The sequence below is a fragment of the Ranitomeya variabilis genome, chromosome 4 (genome assembly GCF_051348905.1).
Source record: "Ranitomeya variabilis isolate aRanVar5 chromosome 4, aRanVar5.hap1, whole genome shotgun sequence".
Classification (NCBI taxonomy): Eukaryota; Metazoa; Chordata; class Amphibia; order Anura; family Dendrobatidae; genus Ranitomeya; species Ranitomeya variabilis.
In genome coordinates this window covers 414,187,488-414,207,571 of record NC_135235.1, presented here as the reverse complement: position 1 = coordinate 414,207,571, position 20,084 = coordinate 414,187,488, and the positions used below count along the sequence as shown (strand labels likewise).

Genomic DNA, 20,084 nt, shown 5'->3' with positions numbered 1-20,084 from the left:
GCCCTCTGCAATCTACCTGTGTATAGGATGTCCCTTCTGTGCACCTGCCGTACATACAGCATGCCCTCTGCAATCTACCTGTGTATAGGATGTCCCTTCTGTGCACCTGCCGTACATACAGCGTGCCCTCTGCAATCTACGTATAGGATGTCCCTTCTGTGCACCTGCCGTACATACAGCGTGCCCTCTGTAATCTACCTGTGTATAGGATGTCCCTTCTGTGCACCTACTGTATATACAGCGTGCCCTCTGCAATCTACCTGTGTATAGGATGTCCCTTCTGTGCACCTGCCGTACATACAGCATGCCCTCTGCAATCTACCTGTGTATAGGATGTCCCTTCTGTGCACCTGCAGTATATACAGCGTGCCCTCTGCAATCTACCTGTGTATAGGATGTCCCTTCTGTGCACCTGCAGTACATACAGCATGCCCTCTGCAATCTACCTGTGTATAGGATGTCCCTTCTGTGCACCTGCCGTACATACAGCGTGCCCTCTGCAATCTACCTGTGTATAGGTTGTCCCTTCTGTGCACCTGCCGTACATACAGCATGCCCTCTGCAATCTACCTGTGTATAGGATGTCCCTTCTGTGCACCTACTGTATATACAGCATGCCCTCTGCAATCTACCTGTGTATAGGATGTCCCTTCTGTGCACCTACTGTATATACAGCGTGCCCTCTGCAATCTACCTGTGTATAGGATGTCCCTTCTGTGCACCTGCCGTACATACAGCTTGCCCTCTGCAATCTACCTGTGTATAGGATGTCCCTTCTGTGCACCTGCAGTACATACAGCTTGCCCTCTGCAATCTACCTGTGTATAGGATGTCCCTTCTGTGCACCTGCCGTACATACAGCGTGCCCTCTGCAATCTACCTGTGTATAGGATGTCCCTTCTGTGCACCTGCCGTACATACAGCGTGCCCTCTGCAATCTACCTGTGTATAGGATGTCCCTTCTGTGCACCTACTGTATATACAGCATGCCCTCTGCAATCTACCTGTGTATAGGATGTCCCTTCTGTGCACCTACTGTACATACAGCATGCCCTCTGCAATCTACCTGTGTATAGGATGTCCCTTCTGTGCACCTACTGTATATACAGCATGCCCTCTGCAATCTACCTGTGTATAGGATGTCCCTTCTGTGCACCTGCCGTACATACAGCGTGCCCTCTGCAATCTACCTGTGTATAGGATGTCCCTTCTGTGCACCTGCAGTACATACAGCGTGCCCTCTGCAATCTACCTGTGTATAGGATGTCCCTTCTGTGCACCTGCAGTACATACAGCGTGCCCTCTGCAATCTACCTGTGTATAGGTTGTCCCTTCTGTGCACCTGCCGTACATACAGCATGCCCTCTGCAATCTACCTGTGTATAGGATGTCCCTTCTGTGCACCTACTGTATATACAGCATGCCCTCTGCAATCTACCTGTGTATAGGATGTCCCTTCTGTGCACCTACTGTATATACAGCGTGCCCTCTGCAATCTACCTGTGTATAGGATGTCCCTTCTGTGCACCTGCCGTACATACAGCTTGCCCTCTGCAATCTACCTGTGTATAGGATGTCCCTTCTGTGCACCTGCAGTACATACAGCTTGCCCTCTGCAATCTACCTGTGTATAGGATGTCCCTTCTGTGCACCTGCCGTACATACAGCGTGCCCTCTGCAATCTACCTGTGTATAGGATGTCCCTTCTGTGCACCTGCCGTACATACAGCGTGCCCTCTGCAATCTACCTGTGTATAGGATGTCCCTTCTGTGCACCTACTGTATATACAGCATGCCCTCTGCAATCTACCTGTGTATAGGATGTCCCTTCTGTGCACCTACTGTACATACAGCATGCCCTCTGCAATCTACCTGTGTATAGGATGTCCCTTCTGTGCACCTACTGTATATACAGCATGCCCTCTGCAATCTACCTGTGTATAGGATGTCCCTTCTGTGCACCTGCCGTACATACAGCGTGCCCTCTGCAATCTACCTGTGTATAGGATGTCCCTTCTGTGCACCTGCAGTACATACAGCGTGCCCTCTGCAATCTACCTGTGTATAGGATGTCCCTTCTGTGCACCTGCAGTACATACAGCGTGCCCTCTGCAATCTACCTGTGTATAGGATGTCCCTTCTGTGCACCTGCCGTACATACAGCGTGCCCTCTGCAATCTACCTGTGTATAGGATGTCCCTTCTGTGCACCTGCAGTACATACAGCGTGCCCTCTGCAATCTACCTGTGTATAGGATGTCCCTTCTGTGCACCTGCCGTACATACAGCATGCCCTCTGCAATCTACCTGTGTATAGGATGTCCCTTCTGTGCACCTGCAGTACATACAGCGTGCCCTCTGCAATCTACCTGTGTATAGGATGTCCCTTCTGTGCACCTGCCGTACATACAGCGTGCCCTCTGCAATCTACCTGTGTATAGGATGTCCCTTCTGTGCACCTGCAGTACATACAGCGTGCCCTCTGCAATCTACCTGTGTATAGGATGTCCCTTCTGTGCACCTGCCGTACATACAGCATGCCCTCTGCAATCTACCTGTGTATAGGATGTCCCTTCTGTGCACCTGCCGTACATACAGCGTGCCCTCTGCAATCTACCTGTGTATAGGATGTCCCTTCTGTGCACCTGCCGTACATACAGGATGCCCTCTGCAATCTACCTGTGTATAGGATGTCCCTTCTGTGCACCTGCCGTACATACAGCATGCCCTCTGCAATCTACCTGTGTATAGGATGTCCCTTCTGTGCACCTGCCGTACATACAGGATGCCCTCTGCAATCTACCTGTGTATAGGATGTCCCTTCTGTGCACCTGCCGTACATACAGCATGCCCTCTGCAATCTACCTGTGTATAGGATGTCCCTTCTGTGCACCTACTGTACATACAGCGTGCCCTCTGCAATCTACCTGTGTATAGGATGTCCCTTCTGTGCACCTACTGTACATACAGCGTGCCCTCTACAATCTACCTGTGTATAGGATGTCCCTTCTGTGCACCTGCCGTATATGCAGCATGCCCTCTGCAATCTACCTGTGTATAGGATGTCCCTTCTGTGCACCTGCCGTACATACAGCGTGCCCTCTGCAATCTACCTGTGTATAGGATGTCCCTTCTGTGCACCTACTGTACATACAGCATGCCCTCTGCAATCTACCTGTGTATAGGATGTCCCTTCTGTGCACCTACTGTACATACAGCGTGCCCTCTGCAATCTACCTGTGTATAGGATGTCCCTTCTGTGCACCTGCCGTACATACAGCGTGCCCTCTGCAATCTACCTCTGTATAGGATGTCCCTTCTGTGCACCTACTCTTTATACAGCATGCCCTCTGCAATCTACCTGTGTATAGGATGTCCCTTCTGTGCACCTGCCGTATATACAGCATGCCCTCTGTGCACCTACTGTACATGCAGCATGCCATCTGATGCTCCCTGCAGTCTACATGAAAATAGGATGTCCCCACTGTGCACCTACTCTATATACAGCATACCCTCTGATATCCACACTGGGATTATGTATTTTGAGTCTACCTGTATATAGCATGTCCCTTCTGTGCACCTACTGTATATACAGCATGCCCTCTGATGTTTTCTCTATGCATCTAGTTTGTATACAGCATGCCCTCTGATGTTTTCTCTATGCATCTATTATGTATACAGCATGCCGTCTGATGTCCCCTCTGCACCTACTGTGTATAGGATGTTTCCTCTCTTTACCTACTGTATATGCAGCATGCCACCCTTCTGATGTCCCAACTGTGCACCTACTGTATATACAGCATGCCCTCTAATGTCCCCACTGGGCACCTACTCTTTACACAGAATGTCCTCTCTATGCACCTACTATATATACAGCATGTCGTCTGATGTCCCTTCTGTGCACCTACTGTAGATACTGCATGCTCCCTGTAGTCTCCCTGTATAGCATGTTACCCACTGTTCATCTACTGTACACACTATGTACACACTGTGTACACGCTACCGTTCAAAAGTTTAGGGTCACCCAGATAATTTTGTGTTTTCCATGAAAATTCATACTTTTATTAATCAAATGAGTTACCAAATGAATTGAAAATCTAGTCCAGACATTGACAAGGTATTTTTATTTGAAATAATAATTTTTTTCCTTCAAACTTTGCTTTCGTCAAAGAATGCTCCCTTTGCAGCAATTACAGCATTGCTGACCATTGGCATTCTAGCAGTTAATTTGCTGAGGTAATCTGGAGAAATTTCTCCCCATGCTTCCAGAAGCCCCTCCCACAAGTTGGTTTAGCTTGATGGGCACTTTTTGCGTACCATACGGTCAAGCTGCTCCCACAACAGCTCAATGGGGTTGAGATTTGGTGACTGTGCTGGCCACTCCATTACAGATAGAATACCAGCTGCCTGCTTCTTCCCTAAATCGTTCTTACATAATTTGGTGGTGTGCTTTGGGTCATTGTCCTGTTTGTAGGATGAAATTGGCTCCAATCAAGTGTTGTCCACAGGGTATGGTATGGCGTTGCAAAATGGAGTGATAGCCTTCCTTAGTCAAAATCCCTTTTACCCTGTACAAATTAGCAACCCCAGACCATCACATTACCTCCACCATGCTTGACAGATGACGTCAGGCACTCTTCCAGCATCTTTTTAGTTGTTCTGCATCTCACAAATGTTCTTCTGTGTGATCCAAACACCTCAAACTTGGATTTGTCTGTCCATAACACTTTTTTCCAATCTTCCTCTGTCCAATGTCTGTGTTCTTTTGCCCATATTAATCTTTTCCTTTTATTAGCCAGTCTCTGATATGGCTTTTTCTTTGTCAATCTGCCCTGAAGGCCAGCATCCCGGAGTCGCCCCTTCACTGTAGACTTGACACTGGTGTTTTGCGTGTACTGTTTAATGAAGCTGCCAGTTGAGGACCTGTGAGGCATCGATTTTTCAAACTACAGACTCTAATGTACTTGTCTTGTTGCTCAGTTGTGCAGCGGGGCCTCCCACTACTCTTTCTTCTCTGGTTAGAGCCTGTTTGTGCTCTCCTCTGAAGGGAGTAGTAAACACCATTGTAGGAAATCTTCAGTTTCTTGGCAATTTCTCACATGGAATAGCCTTCATTTCTAAGAACAAGAATAGACTGTCGCGTTTCACATTAAAGTAATTTTTTTCTGGCCATTTTGAGAGATTAATGGAACCAACAAATGTAATGCTCCAGATTCTCCACTAGCATTCAGGAAGGTCAGGTTTATAGGTTTTCTAATCAGCCAAACTGTTTTCAGCTGTGCTAACATACTTGCACAAGGGTATTCTAACCATCCTTTAGCCTTCTTACACAGTTAGCAAACACAAAGTATCATAAGAACATTGGAGTGATGGTTGTTAGAAATGGGCCTCTATACATCTATGAAGATATTGCATTACAAACCAGAAGTTTGCAGATAGAATAGTCATTTACCACATTACCAATGTATAGAGTGTATTTCTGAATCATTCAATGTTAGCTTCATTAGAAAAAACTGTGCTTTTCTTTAAAAAATAAGGACATTTCTAAGTGAGCCTAAACTTTTGAATGGTAGTGTGTGTGTGTGTGTGTGTGTGTGTGTGTGTGTGTGTGTGTGTGTGTGTGTGTGTGTGTGTGTGTGTGTGTGTGTATAAGTGCCCACTGATGCCCCCTGAAGTCTCCCTGTATATAGGATGGTCGCATTGTGCACATACTGTATATAGGATATTCCTACTGTGCACCTACTGTATATACAGAATGTTCACAGGTGCTCCCTGCAGTCTCCCTGTATATAGAATGTTTCCACTGTGCACCTGCTGTATATACAGAACGCTCTCTGATGGCCCCTGCATATAGGTTGTTTCCACTGTATACCTACTGTATATACAGCATGCCGGCTGATGCTCCCTGAAGCTTCCCTGTATATGGGATGCTCCTGTGCACCTACTGTATATGGGATATTCCCACTGTGCACCTACTGTATGTATAGAATGCCATCTGATGCTCCTACTGTATATATAGAATGCCCACTAATGGCCCCTGCAGTTTCCCTCTTTATAGGATGTTTACACTGGGCACCTACTGTATATACAGTATTCCTGCTGATGCCCCCTGAAGTCTCCCTGTATATAGGATGTTTCCACTGTGCACCTATTGTATATACAACATGCCTTTTAATATCCACACTGGGCACCTACTGTATATACAGCATGCCTTTTCATATCCACACTGTGCACCTACTGTATTTCTGCTGATACCCCCTGAAGTCTCCCTGTATATAGGATGTCCACACTATACACCTCCTGTATATACAAAATGCCCTCTAATATCCATTTTGGACACCTTCTGTATATACAGCATGCCCCTTGATGTCTCCGCTGAGCAACTACTGTATATACAGCATGCTGGTGATGCTCCCTGAAGTGTAATATATATATATATATATATATATATATATATATATATATATATATATATATATATATATATATATATATATATAAAATCTCCCTCTGTGCATCCACTGTATATGGGATAGTCCGACTGTGCACCTACTATATATACAGAATGCCCACTGATGCTCCCACTGTGCTCCTACTGTATATACAGCATGCCCACTGATGCTCCCACTGTGCTCCTACTGTATATACAGCATGCCCACTGATGCTTCCACTGTGCTCCTACTGTATATACGGCATGCCCACTGATGCTTCCACTGTGCTTCTACTGTATATACAGAATGCCCAGTAATGGCGCCTGCAGTTTCCCTCTTTATAGGATGTTTCCACTGTGCACCTACTGTATATACGGTATGCGTGCTGATGCCCCCTGAAGTCTCCCTGTATATAGGATGTCCACATTGTACACCTACTGTATATACAAAATGCCCTCTAATATCTATTTTGGACACCTGTATATGCAGCATGCCCTTTAATATCTCCGCTGAGCACCTACTATACATACAGCATGCCCTCTGATGCCCACCACTGCAGTCTCCCTGTATGTAGGATGTCCCAACTGTGCAACCACTGTATATACAGAATGTCGTCTGATGTCTTCTACATTCACTTTGTATGTAGGATGTCCCCTCACTGCATATACAGCATGCTCTCTGATGCCCCCTGTTGTGTCACTGTATATAGGATGCTTCAACTGTGCACTTACTGGAAATACAGCATGCCCTCTGGTGCTTCCTGTACACATTACATTAAAGGGGTTTTTATCTTTCAGGAAAGTGGACCCCAAATGTTACAATATACATAAAATAGAGTAGGTCCCCCACACACACTACCAGGCCCAGTTTTGATAAAATCCCTGTTTTCTCTTCGCCACGACAGCACCCACTGAGAGAGGGGATCCGCCCCTAGGAACAGGAAACCCTACGGAGAGATAAAAGGGGCGGTCCCCCTCGCTCCCACAGTTTTGGTTTCCTGTTCCTATGGGAAATCCACGGAGAAGAGGATACCTAGCCTGGATGCCGCTTGCGCAGTTTACCTGTGAGGACGGCAAGGGCTCCAGAGCTGGATGCAGCGTCGGGGGTCCTCTTCTCAGCTTCCCCTCTCTGCTGGCAGGCACCATGAGGCCAGAACTGCAGGGGTTCCTGGCTCATGGAAATCCACCTGGATCGTCTGCGGGACCAAGCGCCGAGGAAGGGTGAGCGCTGCGCCTTGGCGAGCGCTCATGCGGCGTGGAGCTCCACTATTTCCCCGGGAGTGCTCAGGTAAACTCCGGAGTGAGAGAGGAGGTGGACGGCACCCGCGCTGTTGCCGGTGGCAGCGCGGGTGCAATAGAGTATGGCCGCGACCCGGAAGTGATTAGCACTTCCGGGTTCAACCAGAAGAAGATGGCGGCCCCCATGTGAAAAGGACGCCGGCGCTAACTCTCCGGCGTCCAATATGGATTCCATGCAGGACTCTGCGGTGCCTTCTGTGGAAGCTACCGCAACCATACCACGCAGCCGGGGCAGCAGCGGTCGCTCTAATCAGAGCGGATCTTCTAGGAAGAAGTCGGACCGAGCTATTTCTCTGCCACAGTCTCCTCCTCGTCAGTCGGTACCTTAAACAGACAGCTTCACTGGGGTGAGTGTGCATCTACCCTGATAGGCTGCTTATTGTTCCCTCTCCTTCTATACACCCTAGGGAAAGAAAACTGAAAAAACGAAACACAAGCAGTGTGCGTTATGTCTCCAGCCCCTTCCGGATAGTTACACAAAGAGGCTTTGCAAATCATGCATTAATTCCACCTTACGACAGGAAGCCGCAATTAAATCAGAAGATATCAGGCTTATGACTAGGCAGGAATTACGAGCCCTTCATAGTTCTGACAAGGAGCCACGTACCAAAGAGAAAAAGGGGTACGTGTCCCCTATATCTGATCAGTCTTCTGATATGGAGAAGGCAGACTCGGATATAACCAACGAATATGTTTCCTCAGATGAGGATCAGGATACATGCTTTCCCACCGATAGTATTGATAACCTTGTGAAGTCCGTTTGTAACACCATGGGCATTGAGGATTCGAAAGTCCCTAAAACGCAGCAGGACATAATGTTCGCTGGTTTGTCGGAGAAGAAAAGACCCTCCTTTCCGATAATAGAGGCGGTAAAAAACCTAGTTAAAAAAGAGTGGGAGACTCAGGGACAAAGAGGATTACCACCATCCTCAAAAAGGCGTTATCCCTTCAATGATGAAGAGTTTTCAACATGGACAAAAGCCCCGAAGGTGGACACAGCAGTGGCATCCACATCAAAAAAATCCCTGCTGCCTGTAGAGGATTCAGGCTCATTACAGGACCCACTGGACCGTAAAGCCGACTCTCTGTTAAAAAGAGCTTGGGAGTCATGTACGGGAGCTTTTAGACCGGCTATTTCAGCAACATGCACCACTAGGTCCATGTTAGTCTGGCTAAATGACTTAGAGGAAGGACTAAAAGGCGGTCTCTCTAGAGACAAACTGAGGTCCTCTATACCCTTAATAAGGGGTGCTACAGCCTTCCTAGCGGACTCATCTGCCGACTCCATACGCCTGGCAGCCAAGTCGGCAGGTCTCACGAATGCAGCACGTAGAGCCCTGTGGCTTAAGGGCTGGAAGGGTGATCCCCAGACGAAGTCCAAATTATGTGGCCTCCCATGTCAGGGTGAGTACCTGTTTGGTACCAAACTGGACGAAATCCTCACTAAAGCGGGAGAGAGAAAGAAGGGCTTCCCTAATAATAATTACCTTCCGTCCTATAGGAGAGCGTTTCGGAAGCCCGTGTTTAATAAAAGAAAAGAGTTTAAGCAGCAAGACCGCTGGACCCCTAGAGATACCAAACAAAGGGGTGCATTCTTTGGGAAGCGCCCTTTCAAACCTGAAGACAAACCCCGTTAGAGCAGATCTACCTGTGGGAGGTAGATTGTCCTCCTTCTCAAACCAATGGAGGAAAATAACATCAAACGTGTGGGCAAATAGTCTCATCACCTCTGGTTTAAAGTTAAAATTTGCCCGAGTCCCTCCGGACTCATTTCTATTGACTTCTTTAAAATCACCGTCTCAACAGGAGGCATTAGAGCAAGAAGTAATGAAGCTTCTGTCAAAAGGAGTTTTGGTGGAGGTTCCATTTCTTCAGGAGGGAAAAGGGTTCTATTCCCCTTTATTTTTAATTCCAAAACCTGATGGATCAATCAGAACCATTATAAATCTTAAAAAACTGAACACCTTCTTAAAAAATCAAACCTTTAAAATGGAATCTATCCGGTCCACCATAAAACTCCTTTTTCCCCATTGCTTTATGGCGGTTCTTGACTTGAAAGATGCGTATTACCATCTACCAATCTTTGAAGAACATCAACAATATCTCCGCGTGGCGATTGTACTAAATGGGTGTATACGACATTTTCAGTATACAGCGATGCCCTTTGGACTATCAATAGCTCCAAGGGTTTTCACTAAACTGATGTCAGAGGTAATGTCATATCTAAGATCAAAAGACACCCTCATAATCCCATACCTGGACGACCTCTTGGTAGTAGGAAAATCCCCTTCACAATGTCAGCAACGACTGTGTGATATAATTTCATCCTTACAGAAATTAGGGTGGTTAATAAATTGGGAAAAATCTAGACTAGTCCCGACAACTCGACAAACATTTTTGGGGATTATATTAGACTCAACAAAACAGAAATGTTTCCTCCCAGAAAACAAAAATATAACAGTTAGAAATAAAGTTCAGTCTGTATTAGATAAACCTATAATTTCCCTGCGGGAAGGCATGTCCCTACTTGGCTCCTTCACGTCGTGTATACCGGCTGTTCCATGGGCTCAGTTCCATTCAAGGTGTTTACAGTATGCAATTTTACATGAGGAGATAAAATTACAAGGACGACTAGACGGTAAAATTTCCCTTTCTGGTGATGTAATCCAATCCCTAACCTGGTGGCTAGAACCAGATCATCTAACTAGCGGGGTTCCCTGGGTGGTTAAACCCTCAAATATAATATTTACAGATGCCAGTCCTAATGGTTGGGGAGCACACTTAAGGGACCAGATAGTCCAAGGGCTATGGTCGGTTACGGAGTCAAATGACTCCTCTAATAAAAAAGAACTAAAAGCTATCTATCATGCCCTATGTGAATTCCTTCCGCAGCTACACGGAACACATACCAGAGTTCTCTCAGACAACATGACATCAGTGGCTTACATCAATCATCAAGGGGGAACAAGATCAGGCACTCTCATGTCTATAGCCGAAGACATCCTAACTCTAGCCGAGAACCATCTTCTGTCCTTGTCAGCTCTACATGTCCGAGGAGTAGACAACTCAAAGGCGGACTTTCTCAGTCGTCATACCCTCCACCAAGGGGAGTGGGTGTTAAATCATCAGATATTCAAGATGATAACCATGAAATGGGGTATACCCCACATAGATCTCTTCGCTACAAGAGACAACAGGCAGGTAAAAACATTCGCCTCAATGTTCCGAACCGACAACCCCGATGTTCTCGATGCCCTCCAGGTTCCATGGACATTTCAGAAGGCATATGCCTTTCCTCCGTTGATTCTTCTTCCAACAGTAATCAGGAAGATAAGGGAGGACAGAGCAAACATAATATTGATTGCCCCATTTTGGCCAAAGAGACCATGGTTTTCCCTGCTCAGAGCCATGTCCATCTCGGATCCATGGATTCTCCCAGAGGATCAGGATCTTCTCTTCCAGGGGCCCTTCAACCACCCTCATGTGAAGGGACTACGGTTGACAGCCTGGAATTTGAGAGGCAGCTATTAAAACTAAGAGGCTTCTCTGATAAAGTAATTGATACCTTATTGCTAAGTAGAAAAAGATCCACTACATCGATCTATGTAAGAGTATGGAAAAAATTCTTAAGCCTCTATCCATCAGCCCTGTCAAACGAAATTCCGGTCTCTATTATTCTCGAATTTCTCCAGAGAGGACGTGATTTAGGCCTTGCAGTTAATACCTTAAAAGTACAAGTTTCTGCGCTAGGAGCCTTGTATAGTCACAACATTGCGGGTGATAGGTGGATAGCCAGATTTATTTCAGCCTGCCAGAGATCAGAACCAGTTCAAATTCCCCACTTACCTCCTTGGGATGTTAATCTAGTCCTTGAAGCCTTGACAGATCACCCGTTTGAGCCTCTACACTCAGCTCATATTAAACACGTCTCCCTCAAGACTGCTCTTCTTGTCGCTCTAGTATCGGCAAGAAGGGTAAGGCCATGTGCACACGTTGCGGATTTCTTGCAGAAATTTCCTGAAGAAAACCGGAAATTTTCTGCAAGAAATCCGCATTTTTTTTTTGCGTTTTTTTTCCGTTTTTTTTGCGTTTTTTTAGCATTCTGCAAGCGTAATTAGCTTGCAGAATGCTAAAGTTTTCCAAGCGATCTGTAGCATCGCTTGGAAAACTGACTGACAAGTTGGTCACACTTGTCAAACATACTGTTTGACAAGTGTGACCAACTTTTTACTATAGATGCAGCTTATGCAGCATCTATAGTAAAAGATAGAATGTTTAAAAATAATAAAAAAAATAAAAAAATGCTTATACTCACCCAGACATCTCATAAGCGGCGTCCGTTCGTCTTCCTATAGCTGGTCTGTGCGCACAGGGCCTTCCGTGACGTCACGGTCACGTGAGCGGTCACATGACCGCTCACGACCAATCACAGGACAGTGACGTCATCGGCAAGGTCCTTCGCCGCACACCAGCTACAGGAACCGAACGGCAGCGTGCAGCGGTGAGGCGGGAACACTGCGCGGGACATCGAGGGTGAGTATAGGACTATTTTTTATTTTATTTCTTATTTTTTGACCAGTTATATGGTGCCCAGTGCGTGGAGGAGAGTCTCCTCTCCTCCACCCTGGGTACCAACCGCACATAATCTGCTTACTTCCCGCATGGTGTGCACAGCCCCGTGCGGGAAGTAAGCAGATCAATGGACCCCTAGGTGTGCGGAATCCCTGCAATTCCGCATTTTTAATGAACATGTTGCTTTTTTTTCCGCTATGCGATTTTTTCGCGGAAAAAATCGCAACATTTGCACAAAAAATGCGGAATACCTTGTAAATAATAGGAGGCATATGTTAGCGTTTTTTTCGCGTTTTTATCACGTTTTTATAGCGAAAAAACGTGAAAAAAACGCTAAAAATCCTGAACGTGTGCACATGGCCTAAGTGACATACAGGCACTATCAGTAGATCCTCCCTTTATGTCAATATTGCCAGATAGAATTGTCCTGAAAACAGACCCTTCCTACCTACCTAAAATGTGTACTAAATTTCATAGGTCTCAAGAAATTCTTCTTCCTTCCTTCTATAATAACCCTACAAATCAGGAAGAGGAGAAGTACCATACTTTAGATGTGAGAAGGGCTGTAATAACTTATCTAGACAGGACTAGCGCCTGGAGGAAGAGCAGGGCTCTCTTTGTTTCCTTTCAGGGTCAAAGGAAAGGAGCTGGTGTTACAAAAGGCACTTTATCCCGATGGATTCGGGAGGCGATATACCTGGCCTATTCGTCTAAAGGGGAAGATCCACCTGAGACTGTGAAGGCACATTCCACCAGAGCGATAGCATCATCTTGGGCTGAGCGGGCAGAGGTTCCAATAGATCTCATATGTAAGGCCGCAACCTGGTCCTCTCCTACTACCTTCTATAGTCACTATAGACTAGATCTATCTACCTCCACTGACTTGTGTTTCGGTAGATCAGTTCTTAACACAATAATCCCCCCCAAATAACTATCTCTGAAAGTCTCTCAGTGGGTGCTGTCGTGGCGAAGAGAAAACACCGGATTACGTACCGGTAATGCTCTTTTATAGAGCCACGACAGCACCCCTTCACTTCCCTCCCTTTATATATTAGTTTGCATATGAGCACTATTAAGGGTGATTGGTTCTTGTAAATATACGTAATTAAGTTAAGATAAAATGTAAATATAGAATGACCTACTAAAACTGGTGGGCGGTTCCTCGCAATCTCTGTAACCCAAACTGTGGGAGCGAGGGGGACCGCCCCTTTTATCTCTCCGTAGGGTTTCCTGTTCCTAGGGGCGGATCCCCTCTCTCAGTGGGTGCTGTCGTGGCTCTATAAAAGAGCATTACCGGTACGTAATCCGGTGTTTTATCGGTAGGAGACTATCATTAGAGGACAAGTATACCTGCTGCCATGTAGTCCTCCATATTCATGAGCTCTGTTACCCAACCACTGATAGGCAGCTCAACACAGCCTCAACACATGCAGGGATTGCCTGTTAGGGAATCCCCACATGTGTTGAGGCTGTGTAACAGCCATGAATCATGCAGCCTCAGGGACTCGAACATAGTATACGAGCACTGCGTGAGATATTCTGATGACACCCGAACATGTTCGGATAAGAAGTTATCCATCTGAGCACATTCGCTCATCAGTAATGTTGATGTATAAGTATGGATGCCACATGGACATAAAATAGAGATGCAGGAATAATTATTTTTAAATCATTAATTCCAATGTGTTGTACATGTGAAGATAGTTTACATAGATATTATACACACATGGAGAAAATTGTTAGTACCTTTCTGTTGTCTCAGGAGATTAGAAAGAACCCTGTAATCACCCAGAAGGGATGACACCTGGAGGAGATCCCACACACCCAGCCAGATAAGATGGCTGATCTGTCTTTCACAATACTCAAACCTCTGCCTCATATTATGCGCTTGAGCTGTCACTCACTCCCAATCCTGACAGCTCAGCAAGCCCTCGATCCCATAGAGTGGCAGAGCTGTCATTTATAGCACAGTATTCATAGGATACTATGAGTAGTGGAATCGTGACACAAGGTACAGGGGTTGGACCAAATAATTGAAACACCTAACGTTTTGGCATCATAATCTTCGAACTAGTGATACTGTAAACATGCAAACCGTGACATATGGTAATGTTTTGTAGTTGATTATTTGTGATATGTGTATGTAAATTAACTGTTTGTTTTGCATAATTGTAAGAACATTGATGAGAACCTGATACCAATGGCAGACCTCTCGGATTTTCAAAGAGGCCAAATTGTTGGTGCTCGTATGGCAGGCGCTAGTGTAACAGACAGTGCCCGAATGCTTGGCGTGTCAAGAGGTACTGTCTCCAAAGTAATGACTGTGTTTGAAAGAGAAGGAAAAACGTCCGCAGCAAAGCACAGGACCGGCTGAAAGTCAAAGTTGACTGAGAGAGACCGCCGGACTCTAAAGCGAATTGTGAGAGAGGATCGCAAGACCACGGCTCCGAAAATCACTGCCGAGCTCAATGAACACCTACAGAACCCAGTTTCCACGAAAACTGTTAGTCGAGAGCTGCACAAATCTGGATTCCACGGAAGAGCTGCAATTAGAAAACCGCTGCTCTCAATGACAAATGTTTCCAAGCGTTTAGAGAAACCTCCAGAATTGGTCCCTCGAGCAGTGGAAACATGTGATATTCTCAGACGAATCATCGTTTACCCTATTTCCGAACTCCGGCCGAGTGTACGCTTGGAGACTGCCTTCTCCCAACTGTAAAACATGGTGGAGGTTCTGTGATGATCCGGGGTGCTATTTCGTGGAGATCCGCCGGGCCAATGATATCCCTTCATGGAAGAATTAACAGCCGAGATTATTTAGGCATTTTGGGCGACAAAGTGCATCCAATAGTTCAAGCACTGTTCCCGGAGGGGAACGCCATCTTTTAGGATGATAATGCACCAATTCATACAGCTAGAATCATTAAAGCATGGCACCAGGAACATTCTAATGAAGATGAGCATCTCATCTGGCCCCCACAATCCCCAGACCTCAACATTATTGAGCATTTATGGTCAATTTTAGAGATTCAAGTTAGACGTCGATTTCCGCCGCCATCATCGCTCAAAGAACTGGAGGGTGTTTTAACTGCAGAATGGGCTAAAATTCCTTTGGAAACAATTCACACCTTGTATCAATACCTCGGAGAGTTGAGGCTGTAATGGCCACAAAAGGTTGACCTACACCATATTAAACTAATTTTTTTTGGTGTTTCCATTATTTTGTCCAACCCCTGTACATCAGTGTCAGATTGCACCATCCCTCGCTGCCTTAGTTAAAGAGGACTTCATGGAAGATCACAGAAGAGGAAACCATTGTTAAAATCAAATCATTAAAATGTGAAATTGAAATGTGCCAAAATGCATATTGACTAGCCACAAAGCTTCTGGGAGAATGTCCTTTGGACAGATGAGACAAAACTGGAGCTTTTTGGCAAGTCACATCAGCTCTATGTTCACAAACGCAAAATTGAAGCATACAAAGAAAAGACATTGTACCTACTGTGACAGATGGAGGATGCTTGGCAATGTTTTTGTTTTGCCGCATCTAGCACAGGGTGTCTTGAATGTGTGCAAGGTATAATGAAATCTCTAGACTATCAAGACATTCTGAAGTTAAATGTACTGCCCAGTGTCAGAAAGCTTGGTCTGAATTACAGGTCATTCATCGTCCAACAGGATAATGTCCCAAAACACACATCTAAAAACCAAATCCAAGATTGGCTAAGAGCAAATCATTGGCCTATTCTGAAGTGGCCTTCTATGATCCCTGATCTAAATCATATTGAACAGCTGTGGAAGTAGCTGAAACATGCCCTCTGGAGAAGATACCCTTCACACCTGAGACAACTGGAGCACTCATGAGGAGTAGGCCAAAATACCTGTTACCTGTTGGCCCGTGCAGAAGTCGCATTGAGAGTTATGGAAATTGTTTGCAGTGACTGTCTCAAAAGGTTGTGCAACACAATATTAAGCTACAGGAACCTTCGTCTTTGACCAGGCCAGTTTCATTCTTTGGGGGGGGGGGGGGGGGGGTTCTGTTGATCTGCAATTAAAAAGCAATGTCTGATTTCCATTAGTTAATATTCAGTAAATCTAAACTGAAAATTACTTTTGTCAGTTTCAAGATATGTCAGTGACCAGTGTGGGTTTTTCTCACTTTAACAGAAAGGCACCTACAATTTTTTCCATGTGTGAAAGGCATAGCATTCAAAATATAGTGAACATTCGAACAGTGACAGATTGGTACGGAGGGGAAGAGGACTCTGCCCTCTTGGGATTAAAAAATCAACAGGATAATGGGGAATGAGATAGTAGGTTGGGGCTGGTACCATTCCTGTGGTAGTGAGTTGGCAAATGGGTTATTGCAGCTTGCAGGCTTTCCTGAAGAGATAAGTTTTTAGTTTGCATCTGTAAATTTTAATTGTGAGAAACAATTGGATGTGTTGAGTCACTGATGGGATATGTATGGAGGAGACAGATTGTGAACAGCCTTTTAAGTTGTTGTTAGTAATTAACTGGATTCTCTGGGGAATTGGAAGCCAGTGAAGCGTTTGGCAGTGTGGAGAGGTGGATTTATCAGGCAGCAGAGTTAAAGATGTACCGGAGATCTGTGAATATGTTAGGAGGTCACAGAAGTATAGTGCTGTAGTACAAGCAGGAGATGATGAGGGCATGTATTAATATTTTTGCTGATTCAGGGTTGATGAAAGGATGAATTCTGGAAATATTTGAGTTGGAGGCAGTAGGAGGTGGTGAGGGCTTGGATGTATGATTTGAAGTACACGGTGTAGTCAAGGGTTACACTGAGTTAGCGCACTTGTAAGAAAGTGTGGTGTCATTTATAGTGATAGATTGGGTAGGGGGGTTCAGTGAAATAGAGGAAAGATGATGACCTCGGTTTTGTCTACATTGAATTTTATAAAACGTGATGAGATGAAAGATATGGTTGATGGACATTCTGGGCAGCAGAGGGTGTGACACCTGGCCAGACAGGTAGATTTGAGTATCACCAGCATATAGGTGGTCCTGGGAGCCATAGGACTTTTTGAGTTGTCCTGTGCCAAAGGTATAGATGGAGAAAAGTAGGCTTCCCTGGACAGAGCCTTGAAGGACACCAACATAGAGCGGGTGGGATGAGCAGGTACTATAGGAATCAGAGACATTAAATGTGAGGTATGAGGAAATCTAGGCGATGGCAAGGTGTTCATGCCAATGAAAGAGAAGATCTGTAGTAGGAGGCAGTCTTCAACTGTGTCAAAGGCAGAGGACTGGTCAAGAAGTAAGAGTCTAGAATATTGTCTGTAGGTATGACAGTAACTCGTTGATAATTTTGGTTAAAGCTGTTTCAGTGGAGTTGTGGGGACAGAAGCCGGATTATAGATTGTTAAACAGCAAGTTGGATGAGAGGTGGGAGGAAAGTTAAATGTGGACATGCTGTTTAAAGCGTTTCTAGGTGAACAGATCTAACGATATCAAGCGATAGCTGGACATATATGTTGGGTCAAGGGATGATTTCTTCAGGATAGGTGTGATTGTTGCATGTTTGTAAGCTTAAGGGAAGATATCTTTACGATTGGTGTTATTGTTGCATGTTTGAAAGCAGAAGGTAAGAGAGTGAGATATGAGGAGATCCAGGTAAGGGCAAGGTGTTTTGATGCCAAATAAAGAGAGGATCTGTGATAGGAGGGAGTGATCAACTTTGTAGGTTGCAGAGGACAGATCTACATGGAGGACTGCAAAGCCTTGTCTATTAGCATAGGCAGACAACAGGTTGTTTGTAATTTTGATTAGTGTAGTTTCAGTGGAGTAGTGGTAATGGAAGGCAGATGATAGGTTGAGAAAAATGTGTCAAATAAGAGGTTGTTTGAGGCAAATGCAGAGTAGTGACAAGGATGCTCCACTTCTTTCTTGCTTAAAAAAAAATGTCTTAGGGCATGTGCCCACTATCAGGAATAGCAGCGTTTTGGGCGCAGGTAAACTGCTCTGCATCCAAAATGCTGCCTTCTACATTAGAAGCGCAGTGGAATGTATTGGATGTGGTAAATACGCATTGTTCAGTAAACACGTGGATTTACCTGTGTGATTAGAACTCAGCGTTTTGGATGTAGCGAAAATACGTTGCATGCAAAGCTCTGCTACTTCCTGATCATGATCTCGTAACCTTATAGTCCAAAAAATATGGTAAATATTTTTTCCCTAATTTTGGCTAAAGTTCCGCCTTCAAAATGAGTCATGAACCTTCTACATAACTGTTATATACTGTATTCACTCATTTTTCTTTTTGTTGCTGTTTTAGAAACTCTTCCAACCTGAAGTCTTTGTAATCTCCCTCATGAGCCAGTGGGGCCCGCTCGTTGAGTAAACCACATAGGATGGAGAAGGGCAGAAACACAATTTCAGGACAGATGTTAAACTTTGCACTGGAGATAATCTATCTGTTAACTGGAGAGGTTGGTTTGTTCACACTGTATCTAAAGAACAGGATAATGTAGATATGATTGGGGAGGAGAGTTGGTCTGGTAATGCACATGGTCATATTCCTAATCGTCTCTACCTACGTACAGGATTACACAGTGGTAAAGAAGACATCTAGGGAGTGCGTGAACCACAGATGCGGTTATTGTGCATCCGAAGGATGGTGCAAGAGTTGTAGCCCCATCATGGAGCCTCCACCTCACTCACTGATACTAGACAGATACAGTGGTGAGAAGATCCTAGACCTCACCAACAAGATGATTGAGCTGCTGACTGGAGAGGTGAGCGCTGCTGGGAATACTGGGACATGACACAGTAACACAAGGGATGATGTCCCGTGTGTCAGGTTCCTATAAGTTGTCAGGATGTCATTGTCCATTTCTCCATGGATGAGAGGTGTCATATGAACTAGATTGTTTAGAGTTGAATTGCTGCACTTCTGTGGTACTTTCACTAATGTTCTCAGAAAAGTGTATGTCAATGTTATAAGCCAGGTCACTTCAACTACAGACAGGAGTGATCAAGCAGACAGTGTAACTTCTTGTAAGTCTCTCAACAAGCTATAAGCTGAGTATCAAACAGAGTGGAGACTAGCAAGGCATTATACAGGTATTAATGGCAAAATCAACAACCCACCCTGAGCTGATGCCTTAGGCCTGTTCATATGCATTTCTGAAGAACCGCCAACAAACCCAGAAAATTAAATATTACAAAATGAGTTATAATAAACACCATTTCTGTTATTTTTTTCTGTGAACGTGTCCATTTGTTCAGAATGGCACAGAAATGTAGCAGACTATGTTTCTGTGAACATCTAAACAAACGGACACTTTCAGAGTAAAAATGGAGGTCATTGAATTCTATGGTCCCATCAATGGTTTGTGTCATCTTTAGGTGGTTTGAAACGCAGTGCAAAAGCGAAGTGTAAACAGAGCTGTACAGTGTTTGCTAGCGTGTATCAACCTTTTCATGCACTGACCACCTCCTAAGAATAATATGACTTTTTAATGATGTGCTGAATTCTTACAGAAGAAATGAAAGCTTCCTCTTGTTTCTAAATCTGTGTGTGCAGTAACTTTGTATCTTGTAATATCTGTCTGTTCAAAGATCTGCTGTTTACTATATCCCACTTAACAGATAAAAAATTCTATCATATTGAAGATTTTAATGGATGAGATAATTGATCTTACAGCCACCTGATATCTTGCTACCTCCCCTCCGCCATGGTTTCCTCTGTAAGTCACAGTTCAGAGCAAAATTACTGCTAAACTACAACACTAATATTTGAAAGGTTGGGAATGGGTTGT

At 44.8% G+C, this 20,084-nt stretch overlaps 1 protein-coding gene across 1 annotated transcript in view; it reads left to right on the top strand.

The window, feature by feature from the left end:
• Positions 1-20,084, top strand: part of LOC143767902 (uncharacterized) — a 79,602-nt gene that overhangs the window by 18,453 nt on the left and 41,065 nt on the right. The window contains exons 2-3 of the mRNA XM_077256423.1: positions 18,599-18,752; positions 18,867-19,058. Of these exons, the coding sequence (XP_077112538.1) occupies positions 18,675-18,752; positions 18,867-19,058 (270 nt within the window). The 5' untranslated portion in view covers positions 18,599-18,674. The remainder of the gene's footprint in view (positions 1-18,598; positions 18,753-18,866; positions 19,059-20,084) is intronic.